General features: G+C 34.6%; 1 protein-coding gene across 10 annotated transcripts in view; it reads right to left on the bottom strand.

The window, feature by feature from the left end:
• The window catches only part of LOC138332867 (tubulin polyglutamylase ttll6-like), a 47594-nt gene that overhangs the window by 13169 nt on the left and 18286 nt on the right, over positions 1–16139 (bottom strand). For 4 of the 10 annotated variants that reach the window (XM_069280841.1, XM_069280842.1, XM_069280843.1 and 1 more), the window contains exons 4-16: positions 11172–11212; positions 10781–10899; positions 10129–10259; positions 9723–9879; positions 9287–9430; positions 9002–9087; positions 8461–8686; positions 7950–8131; positions 7622–7807; positions 7156–7330; positions 6599–6826; positions 3191–3235; positions 1318–1689 (exon numbers count right to left, since the gene is read on the bottom strand). In XM_069280841.1, the coding sequence (XP_069136942.1) occupies positions 1318–1689; positions 3191–3235; positions 6599–6826; positions 7156–7330; positions 7622–7807; positions 7950–8131; positions 8461–8686; positions 9002–9087; positions 9287–9430; positions 9723–9879; positions 10129–10259; positions 10781–10899; positions 11172–11212 (2092 nt within the window). Of the gene's footprint in view, positions 1–1317; positions 1690–3190; positions 3236–4342; positions 4376–5578; positions 5621–6598; positions 6827–7155; positions 7331–7621; positions 7808–7949; positions 8132–8460; positions 8687–9001; positions 9088–9286; positions 9431–9722; positions 9880–10128; positions 10260–10780; positions 10900–11171; positions 11213–16139 lie in introns of all 10 variants that reach the window. The other 6 variants (XM_069280847.1, XM_069280848.1, XM_069280849.1 and 3 more) reach the window with 4 other exon arrangements.

Here is a 16139-nt window from a genome sequence, read left to right as displayed (position 1 = left end):
AAGACACGATTACAATTTTGTTAAGAAAGCATTGATTTGACAATTTTTTCTATCTAGCAAAAGCTACGTAAAACTGATAACAGTGAAACCACACGATAATTACAATGTTATGAAGAGTTCTCTGGGTAGTCTCTAGTCGTCTATGATAGATGACACCTGCTGTCATGGGCAGGCAACTCAACACAAAAAAGACCAAACAATGATCCTGGAGGAAAGGCAGTCAATCAAGTGGCCATTTGTATGTAAGAATTATTGCAATTAGTACTGTGTATGATCATGGCAAATAAGCGGTAATAGGATTTAGACAAAAAAAGTAAATAAAACTGAATAAAAATAAAACAAAAATGGTAACCATGCATGTCCAACATATGGATGCTGGCAGAAACTATTACATATTTATTGTTTTAATTTTAACCTCTTTTCTTTCTTAAAGATGCTCCGTCGCTGACAGATGGTATTTTTTATTCTGTCAAAAACAGGAGCGGACGATTTAGTATTTTTCTTCAGTTACAAAAGTTACATACTTTACACTATTACCACCATAGAAAAGTTTATTTGAAGATAAAAATATAAAAATATAATTAATTGCATCCCGAAAAAATCCTTGGCAGTGTGTCCTATATGGAGTGAAGTACTGGTTGCGCCTGCACCAAGAGCAAAATAAATTATATTTTATCATTTTTTTTGTGTAATTAGATATATATATATATATACAATCAAGCACAAATTATTGGTAAAATAATGACTATCGTTTATGCTCTGTCGGCAGTGGAGCATCTAACAAAATTTAGAATATGCGGTCAACAGCAAATTTATGTATTGACATTTAAGAGTCATTTTGTTATTTGTACTCCTATATGTTAAAAAGGATGCAAAAATGTGTGTCTATGTTAGCATGCAAATGATTTTATCTGAAGATTCTGTTTCATAAATGTCATGAAAACAGGTTGAAAGTGGATTAGGATCAAGTATGGACGGGCTTTCTTCCTTTGTAGAAATAGTGTAGGACCATTTTTCTAATGAAAGCAATGGCTACACTACATGAGAGAATGGTAATGAGGCAGAGCTGTTAAAGTAAAAGATGGCATGGATATATAGCTTGAAATCGGACACATCATTCCACAGCTTGGTAAAGGGGTATGTCAAGGTTGTATTACAGCATGCATCATGCATTTAAAACTAAACATCAGCCGTAACGTACTGCAATCAAACCAAACGGTCATTATTTGTATATAGCACGCAACACAGTCAGATCAGTCAGTGGTTAGGATATCACAGCAAGTCTGCGCCACACTGCCATTTACTGTGGCTACCAACCTCATCGTCATCGAGCTGTTCGCCCTCACACTCGTCACCGTTGACAAAAGGTTGGTGCATTAGGACCACCTTGCGGTCACTGGTGCTGTACGAGAGCCTAACTTGTGGAAACTGTCGAGTATCTTCACGTGTCTGACAGAATACATTGCCATGATAGTTAGACGTACAATTGGCATGGTTGTTTGCAGGTTTAGGTTGCTTGCCTCGTTTGTCTCCCTTTGTGGAGACCTCATTTGCAAGAGCATGGTTGTGTCCAAAATACCTATCCAGCAGCTTTTTATAATACTGGCGGTCCTTTATACGTACAGGAGCTTGGCGCCCCATTAGGCAAGACTCGGTGTTTCTACTAGAGCACAGCCATCGCTGATTGTCCTGCGCAGGTGCCAAGAGAGAGAGAAAGAGGGAACAAGATAAAGACAGATCACTAAACAGATGGACTAGAGACGCCTCTACAACTACAATGTACACACCTAAACTCCTCATCTACTCCTAGGAGTAAGTAAGTTTTTGTCATTTGTTGTTGATAATTTTAAAATGATTTACAATCAATACCTGTTTCTTCATTATGTTTCTCTTCCACAATAAATCCAACACATTGGTATAAAGACAAAATAGTTAGATAAAACACTATAATAATGCTATGTGAACATCACTAGTACATCGCCATTATCTTACAATGCAGTATGCACAAAATAACCTCAAATGATTTTTTCCTAAACTTTTATCTAATTTTTCCTATACTGTTTTTCAATTTTTTTATAACTATTTTCCAGCAGTTTTTGGTAAAATGATAAATATTTCTTGACTAAACTAGAATAATTAAGACTAATAGTAGTAATAAGAGAAACAGAAAGATTTGTTAATGATAGATAACAAACAAATAATCATCATTACAAATCACATCTCAACACAAATAACACAAACTTTACAAAAGGTAGATTTATAGATTTGTCTTCTATAATAATTCTATTTTTTTCCATTCAATTTACATTTCTTTATATTTTCCTTCTGTTTACTCTAAATCAAAGTGAAAAAAGTGTAATTGTATTGAATATTAAAGACGGGAACGGGCTTTATATAAGTTGTATAACTTGTGCCCAATCCCATTGCACATTTGCAATAAAATATGTTTAAATCAATATTAAAGACATTAAAAAGATTATGTTTATGATTATTTGTTTCTGTTATAGTGTAGTTATGAGATTAGTAATGATTCAGTATACCACAGCATTGCTAGATCTACAAGTCACTAGGCTTACACTGTTTAACATAGCTAACCCAATAAGCATCCAGGGGCCACTGCTAAAAATTTACACTTAGGGTCAAAACAATTAAACAATGTTGAAGTGAGGATAATTAAATGACATATTAACAACAATTCAAGTAGACAAAACCTTCTTGGAGTACATAGACATAGAGTGCTTTTTGGGTAGAACTTTTTAAATAGTAATAGTTTTTTAAGAAACTAAATGTAGTTTAACAACAGACTTTCAGATAAATACAGTCTGTACTTGCTTAAACCAGAACTAATATGTTATAAATTATTGAAGCTTATAAAGCACAATCATAGATCAGACAACTAAAGTCCTTATTAATTAACGATCTACTAATTACAATTAGTAATGCCAGTATTTCTCAGACTGTCTTACTAACTACTGACCAGAAGCAGACCTTCCACAAACTTGAAGCATTTTACATAATCATGCACATATCATGATCAAAATTAAAAAAGGTATACTTGATAATATTGGTGTTATATTTTTACACATCTCACCTGTAACCACATTTAATCATTATATAATGGCCTGATCTACCTCCTCCATTATTACCAACCCTGTCTATATATTACACATACACTTTACTATCACTTTACCTGGGCTTTGTCTTTTGGTTCCTTGCCCTTAAAATGTCTCTCAATCTTCAAACAGTAATTTATACTATGATATTAATACTTTATGGTATTTTTTCTATCAGTCTTCAGACTTTCAAAAATGTTAATTACAGATGAATATCTTCTAACAGTACTCTTTGAAAATTAATTCTGAAACTGTACTTGAATAAAGTAAATACTGGGTTGGGATCAGCTTAAAAAGCACAAGAGCATTGAATCCTTAGTTACAAATTCCTGATAGCAAACCAGTGCTTAAAGACCCCCTTCCTAAATCCTGCGCCCCCCCCCAAAAAAAAAATTAATTAAAAAAATCAGAAAATGTATTTATGCAAAGCCATATACAGTGGCAATTTGGTCTAATAGACAAAGAATTCACCATTTTTTATTTTGACATTTTATATATTTTTTATATAACTAAATATTCAATATTACTATTAATTTAATTGAGTCAAGGACGATCAGTAAAGGCAATTAGAATGCTATTACATAAGTAAGGCTGAGAAATTAATGGGGCTCCATGCTACTGACTGGGTGTAATTCTGTTAGACAATGCTACCTTGTATCCGCCATAAGGAAAATAATAAGTCGGGAATTTTTTCTGTTTATAACCTGGTGATCTGTTTCTCATGAATAACAAGTGTTTTGTAATCTGTCAAAATAAAAATTAAAAGATTACAGATATTTTAGATATTTTAATTAATAAGAGTTCTGTTCCTCTCAGCAGATACGAGCTAGCTATAAAATTCCACCCAATCAGTACCAATCTATGCTAAGAGGCATTGTTTTAAGCTTAAATAAATTCTAAGGGATGAATATTTTTCAAATATGTCACAACAAACAAAAAAATAAAACCTTATATTTCCAGTTCAGAGATTTTTTTCATATAATTCTTGTTGTATATAATAATAAATAACAACATACACCTCAAAAGCAGTGATTTTGAAATCAATGGATTCAAACAAAAGAGGTTCATTTTAAAAGTTGTTGACCAAAAGTGGATTTAAATGTAAAAAGTAAATAATGATAGCATATATAATGAGATATTAAGTGGCATGCAGTACAGATGGTTCCATTGTGGAACTGGTTACCCATAGTATATATAGTCTGCACTTCTAGTCTCAATCCAACACTTACCTTTCCTACTATGAAACTAACATCATTAGGGAGCTTTAAACATACCGTGTAAGTCATTATAAACAGCCCTCCCCTATCTTTTACATAATCCTAACAATGCGGCACTAAACTAGTTCATATTTACACAGTGCTTAAGATAATAGAGGACTGGATTCATTTATTAACTTCATGATCCTATAGGGGTAGTTGATGCTCCATAGCATTATTTGTTAAATACAGAATTCATCAAATCAAAATCTATCTATGTGATTTATGTACTCATATCCCCTATTCTCAAAATGAAATAGCATGATTACTAAATAATGAATTGCTACATAACTTAAAATCCTAAATAAGTAAAATAACAAATTAAACATATCAAGTAATAAAAGATATGGTTTCAAAAATTCTATATCTAGAAATTGGACAATTTGATCAAATTCCTAAGACAACTATTGCTATACATTGCAGGTACGGGGGGGTACACATGTTCTGCATTTACAAATTTACCGTATACCATTATAGAAACACCCACATTCTCCAGATTGCATGTTTATGACCTCCATACTTATAATGATCTTAAACATTTTCCTTTCAAAGCTTTTGTATAATGTGGAGGAGTAATTTTATCAATGTCCCAGCATCACAGGGTGTTTATAATAGTGGTCAATGTGAAGAAGTCAGTTGTGCAACAAGGCAAAGGAAGGGAGATAACTGTAGGAAGGGTAGACAACTCAGGAAAATCGTGCTAATAAAGGTAAGGGCAGGTCACAACAGACTGAAAGGGTGCCAATAGTAAATTCAAGAAAAACAAATGAAAACAAAATAAACATACAGTTCATATTTTTTGTCATACATGTATAATCATAAATTGAAATAATCACATTCATCAAAATGCATATACCCATATTAAATACTGAAATTTATAATCAATTCAATACAAAATTAATACCATATTGCATAGCAAAACAAATAATTGTTCATTTTATTTAGAAAGTTTCCAATAAAGTTCTTAAAAAAAGAAAAAAATAACTTCTGAAGCAAATTTCAATGCAGAAATTGGTAGCAGCTACTCCTAAACTTACCATAAAACAATATAAATGCCAAACACATGCTGAAAACTGCTAAGTATATCTATAGTAAACCAAAACCTGCTACAACTGAATAGATCTACACTGTGACGAGAGGATGCATCAGTCTGATTAGCTGTCAACTCAGTGTTATAGTGTACAGAGCTCAGGGGCATTAACTCTTTACCTGGGTATCTGGCCTGGTGGCTAAAGGGTTATGGATGTAAATCTGTCAAGAATTTAATTAAAATTATCATTTTATTAGCCACTGTCGGAATTATTACATGACCACAGTTGATGCAGGATGAGGTGACTAGTAAAATAAAACTGATATTATGTGATCTAAAAATGAACCACAAGAAGTTCTGGTGAACACAAAAATAATGTGTTCAGTGTAATGATATGATAATGATATGTAATGATAACTTATTACAGAGGTAAACTCACAAATTTCAGAACTAAAAATGACTAAAAAAATTTGTCACCAATTATGGATGAGGTTTCTTCTCCAAAAGAGACATCTACCTTACTAGTGAACACAATTTCTACTAGTCACAATGTGTAGAAATCTAGTCTACCACTCGAGTTATTACCAGTTCCGGTATCATGGTATGTTGTTTACAAATTACAAACATATCACGATTTTTTTGCCGCTTTAAAAATAGTAGAGGAGTAAATTTATCACTCTAGGCATCTCATTATAACTAATTAAAACTTAAAAAATATTCAAAATTTATTTAAAATATTTCTTAAAAATAACACTGCTCAATTCTTTTATTGTAAAACTATAATTAAATATACCATACAATCTAAAATGTTTGCAGCATGAGTAAGTTAATTTTCTAGGACGTTATAAATCTAACTGCAATTATTGTGTACATGTCTGATATCGCCACAAGCTAACAAGCTTTCTACCTAATTAATATAAGAATGTTTAAGTTCTAAAATATTACATTAATTTTCTAGATGATATAAATCAAGTTTGCTCCTTTGATTGTTTCTTCAATGTAGTTCTTTCTCTGATGTTTTTAACCTTTTGTATCACAGAGTGATCTGCTCTTATCTGTAGGTCCTGGTTATTATAACTTTTTTAATTTGTGAGAAAGCATTCTTCAGGAGAATAACAACACATATAACCATGCACACAAGAGCAGATAACTCCCTTGATAAACAGCAGGCCATTATTTTGTTATACAGAGATACGTACCAGTGGTGGCGGGAGTGCACGGGCGTCCGTCTTCAGGACTCCCATGGTGCCGGGTGTACAGTGAAGCAGACGGTACACATGTTCCACGATCCCTAAACCACGAACTAAATTGTCACGCTGCAGCAGACCACTGATCCGCTCTAGTTCTTCTTCTTCTAAAATGTCCATCGGCTTGGACGTATCGAGGGGTTCATCGTATACCTGGCGCGACGACTCACTGCCCATCACCTAATGAGTGATGTAACATATCCATTAACTTCTATGTTGTGTCTATACAATAGTAAAGGTAATGTCTATCTTTATCCAATATTAGATGTAATGTCAATGATTGATGACCCTATGGTTGTAGATAGGACATAATTAACCAATATAAATACAGCTATTGACGGAAGATGATTGAGATGTTGATTAAGTAAATAAGCACTACTTATGACAATACTTGATCATATGAAAACTGTTTTATGAACATAAACTAATGACTGAGGACACCAAAGTAAAATTTCAGGCTATACATCTGCTATTATGGAACCTATTTTTATTAATTAAAATAAACTGACCTCAAGACTATTACGTGAGCTAAGGAGACGTCGAGATGGCATAGTTGTTCGTCGGAGTGTTCTTCTTCTCCGACTATTGGGACTTTCTGGACGTAAACCAGTTGTATTTCCTTTCTTTCCCTTTAACATGGATTCTAACTTCTCCTTTTTACGGGCAATGTCATCTCGTTGTTGTCTGCAATTTATGAAGAATTTGTAAGCAATACATCTAGTAAAGCCTACTTTGATCATTTGAACAATGACTTTATAATATACAAATACAGTCAATGACTTTATATACAAATACAATCAAGGACATCCTGCTGATTCTTCGGGGATTTTTTGAGGACATTGTATACTATACATTTCTTCTATAGAGATGTTATTGAGTTATACCTGCATGGCTAGATCACTTATTGAGTTTCATACCTGGCTAGGTCACTTATTGAGTTTCATACCTGGCTAGTTCACTTATTGAGTTTCATACCTGGCTAGTTCACTTCTGGCTTTAAAAGCTGCTGTTTCCTGGAACAGTGTCCCACTACTGTGGAAAAACTTGTCATACTTCTCCCAGCCAGGTGCAGGATATATCCGTCGGAAGTTCCCGAGGTGGCCATTCTCGTATCTCTCTAATGTTTCTAGATATTGAGCCTGAGCCAACTCCAGCTCTTCTCTGTAACAGTCGATCATACAATTCACATCTCCAAATACAAAACCAATTCAATAACTCATTTCATACACAAAAAAAGCATATTTAAGATTAGTTGAAATTTGGTTTTCTCATACCACACTTACATGATTTGGTGATTACTTACTTGGTTTCTTTCTTTGCTCCTCTCCCCAGCAGCCTCTCCTTGATGCGCCGTTTTTCTTCCTCAATACATTTGCGGCGATCACAAGCACCAAAATTGACTAAGTTGAGTGTGTCCCACACCAAAGCACCTTTGATTTCCCTGTCTAACTCTGAGTCAGTGTTAAAACTAGGAGAATGGTTCACCTGAAATAAAGCCAGATTATCATGTCAGGTTTGTATTGTTAAATGTATTGTAATTAACCAGTACATTAAGAAATATTAATTATTTTGCTAAATTTTAACTTTGCTAATTTTAACTATTCAGCATTTAAGTGTCCCTTTTTGGAGATCTTAAATACATATTATGTAAACTTCATCTCTTTCACCTTTAAATTTACTACGTCTTAAGACAATTGGACTTTCTCTCAATCTAATGAATTATCTTTCTCTCATAATATCTGCTACTTAATTCATAAGTCTGATTTGAGTTCTCTCCCTTACAAATATGATAAGTTATCTCCCTTATGTCTTACCTCAAGTATAGAGGGTCTGAGCTTCCTGTCCAGTAGAACATCAAAGCCTAGAATCTCGAAGCAGGCACTTCCTTTCACGTGATTTGGGAAACATGTGCGGTAGTTGTGTTTAAGGACAGAGTGGGCGGATATTAGAGTCTTTATGATGACATCATCAATGTCATTCCACATTTTGTCAATGTCATATCCCTTCTGACGCATGTATCGATCCACAGTACTAATTCGTCTGGTAAGGAAATTTGAATTGAATTAAATGGATAATCATGATAATTTTACATCCCAAATTTGATTGAAAAGTAGCAAACAGCAGTCAAACTGGAGAAAGATGTGATGTGAAAATCTTTGGGGCAGCTACATATAACATTTTACAGCTAATTTCTACACTGGTCATATAGAACCTAAAACTAGAATTGGTTATAATTGATCAGATTCTACTCACATGTCTTACAAGATGTATAAATATAAACCTTAAACAATCCAAACACTAATTTCTCAAAAATAAAACATTTAAGTCACCTAACCAAATATATATATTACCTACCTTTTACTCCCAGCCTCATCATCTCTGATAAAGTCTGAACTGTGCTTGTTGATGGCATAATTTGTTAAATGCATAAAAACATTATCCTGTGAACAAGAGAATACTCAGTCACTAAGAGAGTTGAGAGAGGATCTTTTGGTACGAGTAGTATATCATTTTATATGTAATATAAGTAATATTATTAGTATTAAACACATATATTATATAATATATAATATGTCACAGAAGTTACTAGTATACATGTTGTACTTACAATATTGCTATTGGAAAGTTCACTTTACTTACAATATTGCTGTTGGTCGGTTCACTATACTTGTTGGTGGCGAACCGTGCCAGACCATCTTTAAACAGGAAGATCCTGAGAGGATCACAGGAAGTGACTAGACAATATATTCTCAAATCAAACTTAAACCCGTCCAGAAGTAAAGGCTGTGGAGGAAAATAAAAGTGATCATACAATACACAGAATCATAGAGTTTCTTATTTGTTCTTTGTTGATAGTTTTTCTTGCTGGTATCCAAATCAACACTTCTTTAACTCACAAGGTGCTCATAAATTTGTAGGCCAAGAAAAACATGAGAACAACATTCAAGCAAATTGAACATGTTTTACGTTTCACATGACTCTGCTACTAATTTTCAAAGACAGAATTTTTTGAAAAAAATCATCCACTTACAGATAAATGGTTAAAAGAACATTGCCAGAGTTTGTCTGTCATTACCTTACACATATACTGCTGACAGATCATGTGTTCATGGGGTTTAATTTCCTTGGGGTTTTTTGTGACCCAGATCCCTTTGCCCTGACAACCGGTCTCTGGCTTGAGGATGTAGGTCTTGTTTTTCTTCTGTCGTGTATAGGCTAGGAAATCTCCATGACTGCAACAGGCAGAAAATATTAAACACTCAGAAAGAAGGGAAAATTAATTTCTTTATGCTGCATGTAATTACTATCAAATATACTTAAAAGGGAGATAATCAAAGATAAGTATCCAAAATGGCTGATGACACACATAACGTGACATCAGACATTTAGAATATGTAATAAAACTTGTTTTATAGGAAGGCATTATGTAATAATAATGGTATGACACCATCATACACATATCAACATTCAAATAAACTCACTCTGCAGGAAGGCACCAGGTTTTTGGGAAGACATTGTAATCTTTGGGAAACAACTTGAGCATTCTGTTCATGTTTCTTGCCAGCATGTCTTTTCTACAAATTTCACTCATCCCAGGAAAATGATTAATTTTCTGAAATACAAAAATGTAAAATATAAAGCTATCATGATATCACAGCACATCACTCAAGAAAGTTATCTAGTTTACTGAAGTTACTTCCCTTTGTAATGACAGAGTGAGAACAAGGGAAGTAACTCTGATAGATCTAAATAAGAAAGTATTATCTACTCCGTGTTTTGCTACGTACTGAGAAGTTAACAGAAGCGAACAGAGATCAAAATATAACTTTAGTTACTGGCCAATATTATAGCCTCATGATGAAAGAGGATAATATGCAAACATTATATTAATATATATGAAGGATTTCAGCTTTTTCATTTTTTTTTTTTTATTTATCTGGTTATTATGAAAGAAATTTGTAAGAAAATATGTAAAACATATGTTTTTTAATCAACAAAAGCAAAAGTCTTTTCATTATATCCATACAATTTTTGCATATACAGTCAAAAGTAAATGAAGAAAATTAGGAGTTATCTTCCATCTAAATGAGGTTATCTCCCATTTTAACACCGTTACTGTAATGAGAGTCGTACCTGATACTTTTTCATGTCCATGACACGTTCCAGAGCCACAGAGTAGTCTGTCCAATAAAGAGTCCAGTCCTCATCTTCTCCCACCTCCTTAAACCCAAACTTCCGCGATACCTTCCGTACTGTTAACACAAAAAGGATGTCAATAGGAGACATAAATAGATAGAGAAATACACTGAACACTTTTCAAACATGTACTATGCATTTTTTGTCTGGTGCAATAGAGTTTATGATAAAAATACCTGGAGACAACCATATATACAATTTATTATACAGAACAAACATAGAGAATAGTAAAATAGCCAAATAAAGAGTCATCTACAGAAATCTTATGATTGACGAAATTAAATCTATGGACGATAACATAATTTTTTATAGATATAGTGTTACTTACCAACATCATACTTGCAGTTGGCAAGACAAATGTAGTATATTCTGAAATAAAGACAAAAAATATACTGAGTAAAAAAAGCACTCACAGCTACACATACCAAAAGTATGCTGGATGTTTCTTAACTACTACGTATATACTTTTCTACTTTCTGTAATTGTGAATTAGTGAACTGTGAAATACTGAAGTGGTATCAAATATTCTGTCTCACATATTACTGGTGTAATACTAAAATAATAGTAAGTTGACTACCTTGGTTATATGGTGGACAACTCAACATCTTGTCTTCCTGACTCAACAATTCATATACCGGTATCATTCTTGAGGGTTAAGTGTGGACTCAAATATCCTAATTGTCATTATACATACATGTACTTTAGACATTTTGCGATTATGGATAGTATATATTAGAATACCCGAAGGTCTCACTAAGCTATACCCAGAGTTTTATTATTGACCTGACTAAGGACAGACCTACATATATATATTGATGTCTCTACACCCTCCATATCTATATTGACTGTGGAAGATCAATAGTCAACCCCAATAATCTAAAACTCTCTACTCCAGGCTAATGAGACCTTTATGTACAGGTAATATAAGCATTGTCCCCTGTCAGGTAACAATAGCTATAGTTTTAACTCGATACAATTCCAGTCTGCTGAGGATTTAATAAAACGGACACGAATGTCCTCTCTCGGGTTTATAAGTAATCATTATACAGTGTTGACTTATCGCCTTATACTGCCTAATGGTAGATAGGACAGACCTTGTAACACGTTCGGGTATATATACACCAAGTATGGTGTTCTTTGTTGGTCTATCACAAAGACTAATAATGCTGTCTCTATGATAATATTGATGATATTTAGGCACTGCTTTCACATGTGTAACATGATATACTTTTACATTACCGGTCCGTTTTGTCTCTTGAGCTTGTCCCCAATAAAGATGTGTAGTTATGTTATAGAGCTTTAAGTACTGTCATCAGAGTCCCTACATCAAAGACTGAAATACCCATAATACCGTATACTGAGTACCTTAACATATTCAATACCTTATACTGAGTTTAACATATTCAATATCTGATACTGAGTATGTTTACATGTTCACATGGGTTCATTTATGACAATTTTTTTTACATCATGCAAGGTAACAATATATAATGTGTTTTATAATTAAAATTCAATTATACAAAGCCATCATACAAGACGTCAAACTACTTTAAGAAAAATATCCCACTGCAGGTAAAACCTTTAGGAAGTCATGCAGTACCTTGTGACAGCAAGGTCATTAAGGATGTAATGTCTACACCTCTGCCAAATCCTAAGCTGGGTTCTGTATCTGTTTGAGGGTTGTCTACCTAAAAGTGCCCACAGGTCTGATGATCAGTCGGTATAGTATGTAGACATGCCTCCTACCACAGTTATCTCCCTTGTGGAAAGGTGTTGATTGTGATGTCATTATTTTGTGAACAAAACTCAATGACATGTTGGTTTTTTGTCGTCTGGATGTCACAAACAATTACTTACCCACTAGGTCAGTTTTTGACTTAAGTTTGTTTCGAGAAATTGAGGCCAGATAACTTTTTAATATACAAAGATGTAATGGCCACCAGTTACTACAAATAAAAGATGTAATGGCCACCAGTTACTACAAATAAAAGATGTAATGGCCACCAGTTACTACAAATAAAAGATGTAATGGCCACCAGTTACTACAAATAAAAGATGTAATGGCCACCAGTTACTACAAATAAAAGATGTAATGGCCACCAGTTACTACAAATAAAAGATGTAATGGCCACCAGTTACTACAAATAAAAGATGTAATGGCCACCAGTTACTACAAATAAAAGTTTACTACAAATAAAAATGATGTAATGGCCACCAGTTACTACAAATAAAAGATGTAATGGCCACCAGTTACTACAAATAAAAGATGTAATGGCCACCAGTTACTACAAATAAAAGATGTAATGGCCACCAGTTACTACAAATAAAAGATGTAATGGCCACCAGTTACTACAAATAAAAGATGTAATGGCCACCAGTTACTACAAATAAAAGATGTAATGGCCACCAGTACACAAATAAAAGATGTAATGGCCACCAGTTACTACAAATAAAAGATGTAATGGCCACCAGTTACTACAAATAAAAGATGTAATGGCCACCAGTTACTACAAATAAAAGATGTAATGGCCACCAGTTACTACAAATAAAAGATGTAATGGCCACCAGTTACTACAAATAAAAGATGTAATGGCCACCAGTTACTACAAATAAAAGATGTAATGGCCACCAGTTACTACAAATAAAAGATGTAATGGCCACCAGTTACTACAAATAAAAGATGTAATGGCCACCAGTTACTACAAATAAAAGATGTAATGGCCACCAGTTACTACAAATAAAAGATGTAATGGCCACCAGTTACTACAAAAAAAATAAAAGATGTAATGGCCACCAGTTACTACAAATAAAGATGTAATGGCCACCAGTTACTACAAATAAAAGATGTAATGGCCACCAGTTACTACAAATAAAAGATGTAATGGCCACCAGTTACTACAAATAAAAGATGTAATGGCCACCAGTTACTACAAATAAAAGATGTAATGGCCACCAGTTACAACAAATAAAAGACACCAAAATGATCCTATCTTTGACTGCTTATTATATTTTGTTGTTTTGGTGGGTTTGTTTTGCTAATATTGTTTTTGTTATAATTAAGTTTGCTTTCTGTTTTTAACCCAGAAAAGCATTGGATGAACTTTTTCAACATGGGGATCGATTGCCAGTGACATTTTGATAAGTGAAAGTCTCAGGTGTTAGGGTTTAAGGAAGCCTGATAATGTAAGATAATGTTTGCTGATACGTAGTGTACAGGGTGTATGTGTGACATCAGGCCTTAATGTTAAACGTGTACCCAAATACCTGTGTCACTGTAATCAATGAGGGTTTAATCTATAATTCATTTACCTAAGTTTGACACATCTATAAATAGAAAAGGATTTCCATGTGGTTGGAAATCTTTCATTTACAGTTTGCATGAATAAGAAATTAATGTAGAATTTGTGGACTGACTGTATCTGAAATGTTGGGGACTAGAGGTAAACTTTACAACAAGGACAAAGCTATATATATACCGGTAGTGTTGTTGAATAGCATTCAGTTAGGGAAGGTGATATTGATTGAAAACTTACAGGTAAATACTCCAAGTAAAAAACTTTCAGGCTTTGTAAACTATGGTATTGGCTATCACAAAAGTATCTCCATTCAAGTGAATGTTTAAGTCAATGCTGGAGTGTTTTTCTTTCCATACTTGTCTGTAATAACAGTTGATATTCAATAATTGCCACACAGTTTGGTGATAAGAATCAATACCAAGGTTCATATCCTTTTAAATTAAAACACTTGTATTCCTACGAAATATTAATCTTGTTTACTCTTTGCAAAACAAAATCGATTGTACACTTTTCTAATTCAATATGGACATATTTACAATGCAGATGATATATAACATACACATGGACATATCACTCTTTCAAATAAACACACACAGTAGCCTTGGACAGAGGCATACATCAACCAAGCAACCAATCAACACACACAGTAGCCTTGGACAGAGGCATACATCAACCAAGCAACCAATCAACACACACAGTAGCCTTGGACAGAGGCATACATCAACCAAGCAACCAATCAACACACACAGTAGCCTTGGACAGAGACATACATCAACCAAGGCAACCAATCAACACACACAGTAGCCTTGGACAGAGGCATACATCAACCAAGGCAACCAATCAACACACACAGTAGCCTTGGACAGAGGCATACATCAACCAAGGCAACCAATCAACACACACAGTAGCCTTGGACAGAGGCATACATCAACCAAGGCAACCAATCAAACACACAGTAGCCTTGGACAGAGGCATACATCACACAATCAACCAACAACTGACAAGATACACCAGCACAAACACACACTGCTGGACAGAGGCATACATCAACCAAGGCAACAATCAACACACACAGTAGCCTTGGACAGAGGCATACATCAACCAAGGCAACCAATCAACACACACAGTAGCCTTGGACAGAGGCATACATCAACCAAGGCAACCAATCAACACACACACAGTAGCCTTGGACAGAGGCATACATCAACCAAGGCAACCAATCAACACACACAGTAGCCTTGGACAGAGGCATACATCAACCAAGGCAACCAATCAACACACACATACCTTGACAGAGCATACATCACCAGTAGTAGCCTTGGACAGAGGCATACATCAACCAAGGCAACCAATCAACACACACAGTAGCCTTGGACAGAGGCATACATCAACCAAGGCAACCAATCAACACACACAGTAGCCTTGGACAGAGGCATACATCAACCAAGGCAACCAATCAACACACACAGTAGCCTTGGACAGAGGCATACATCAACCAAGGCAACCAATCAACACACACAGTAGCCTTGGACAGAGGCATACATCAACCAAGGCAACCAATCAACACACACAGTAGCCTTGGACAGAGGCATACATCAACCAAGGCAACCAATCAACACACACAGTAGCCTTGGACAGAGGCATACATCAACCAAGGCAACCAATCAACACACACAGTAGCCTTGGACAGAGGCATACATCAACCAAGGCAACCAATCAACACACACAGTAGCCTTGGACAGAGGCATACATCAACCAAGGCAACCAATCAACACACACAGTAGCCTTGGACAGAGGCATACATCAACCAAGGCAACCAATCAACACACACAGTAGCCTTGGACAGAGGCATACATCAACCAAGGCAACCAATCAACAACACTACTGACAAGGCATACATCAACCAAGCAACCAATCAACACACAGTAGCCTTGGACAGAGGCATACATCAACCAAGGCAACCAATCAACACACACAGTAGCCTTGGACAGAGGCATACA

The sequence above is a fragment of the Argopecten irradians genome, chromosome 10 (assembly GCF_041381155.1).
Source record: "Argopecten irradians isolate NY chromosome 10, Ai_NY, whole genome shotgun sequence".
In the NCBI taxonomy this organism is placed as follows: Eukaryota; Metazoa; Mollusca; class Bivalvia; order Pectinida; family Pectinidae; genus Argopecten; species Argopecten irradians.
This window is presented reverse-complemented; position numbering and strand designations above follow the sequence as displayed.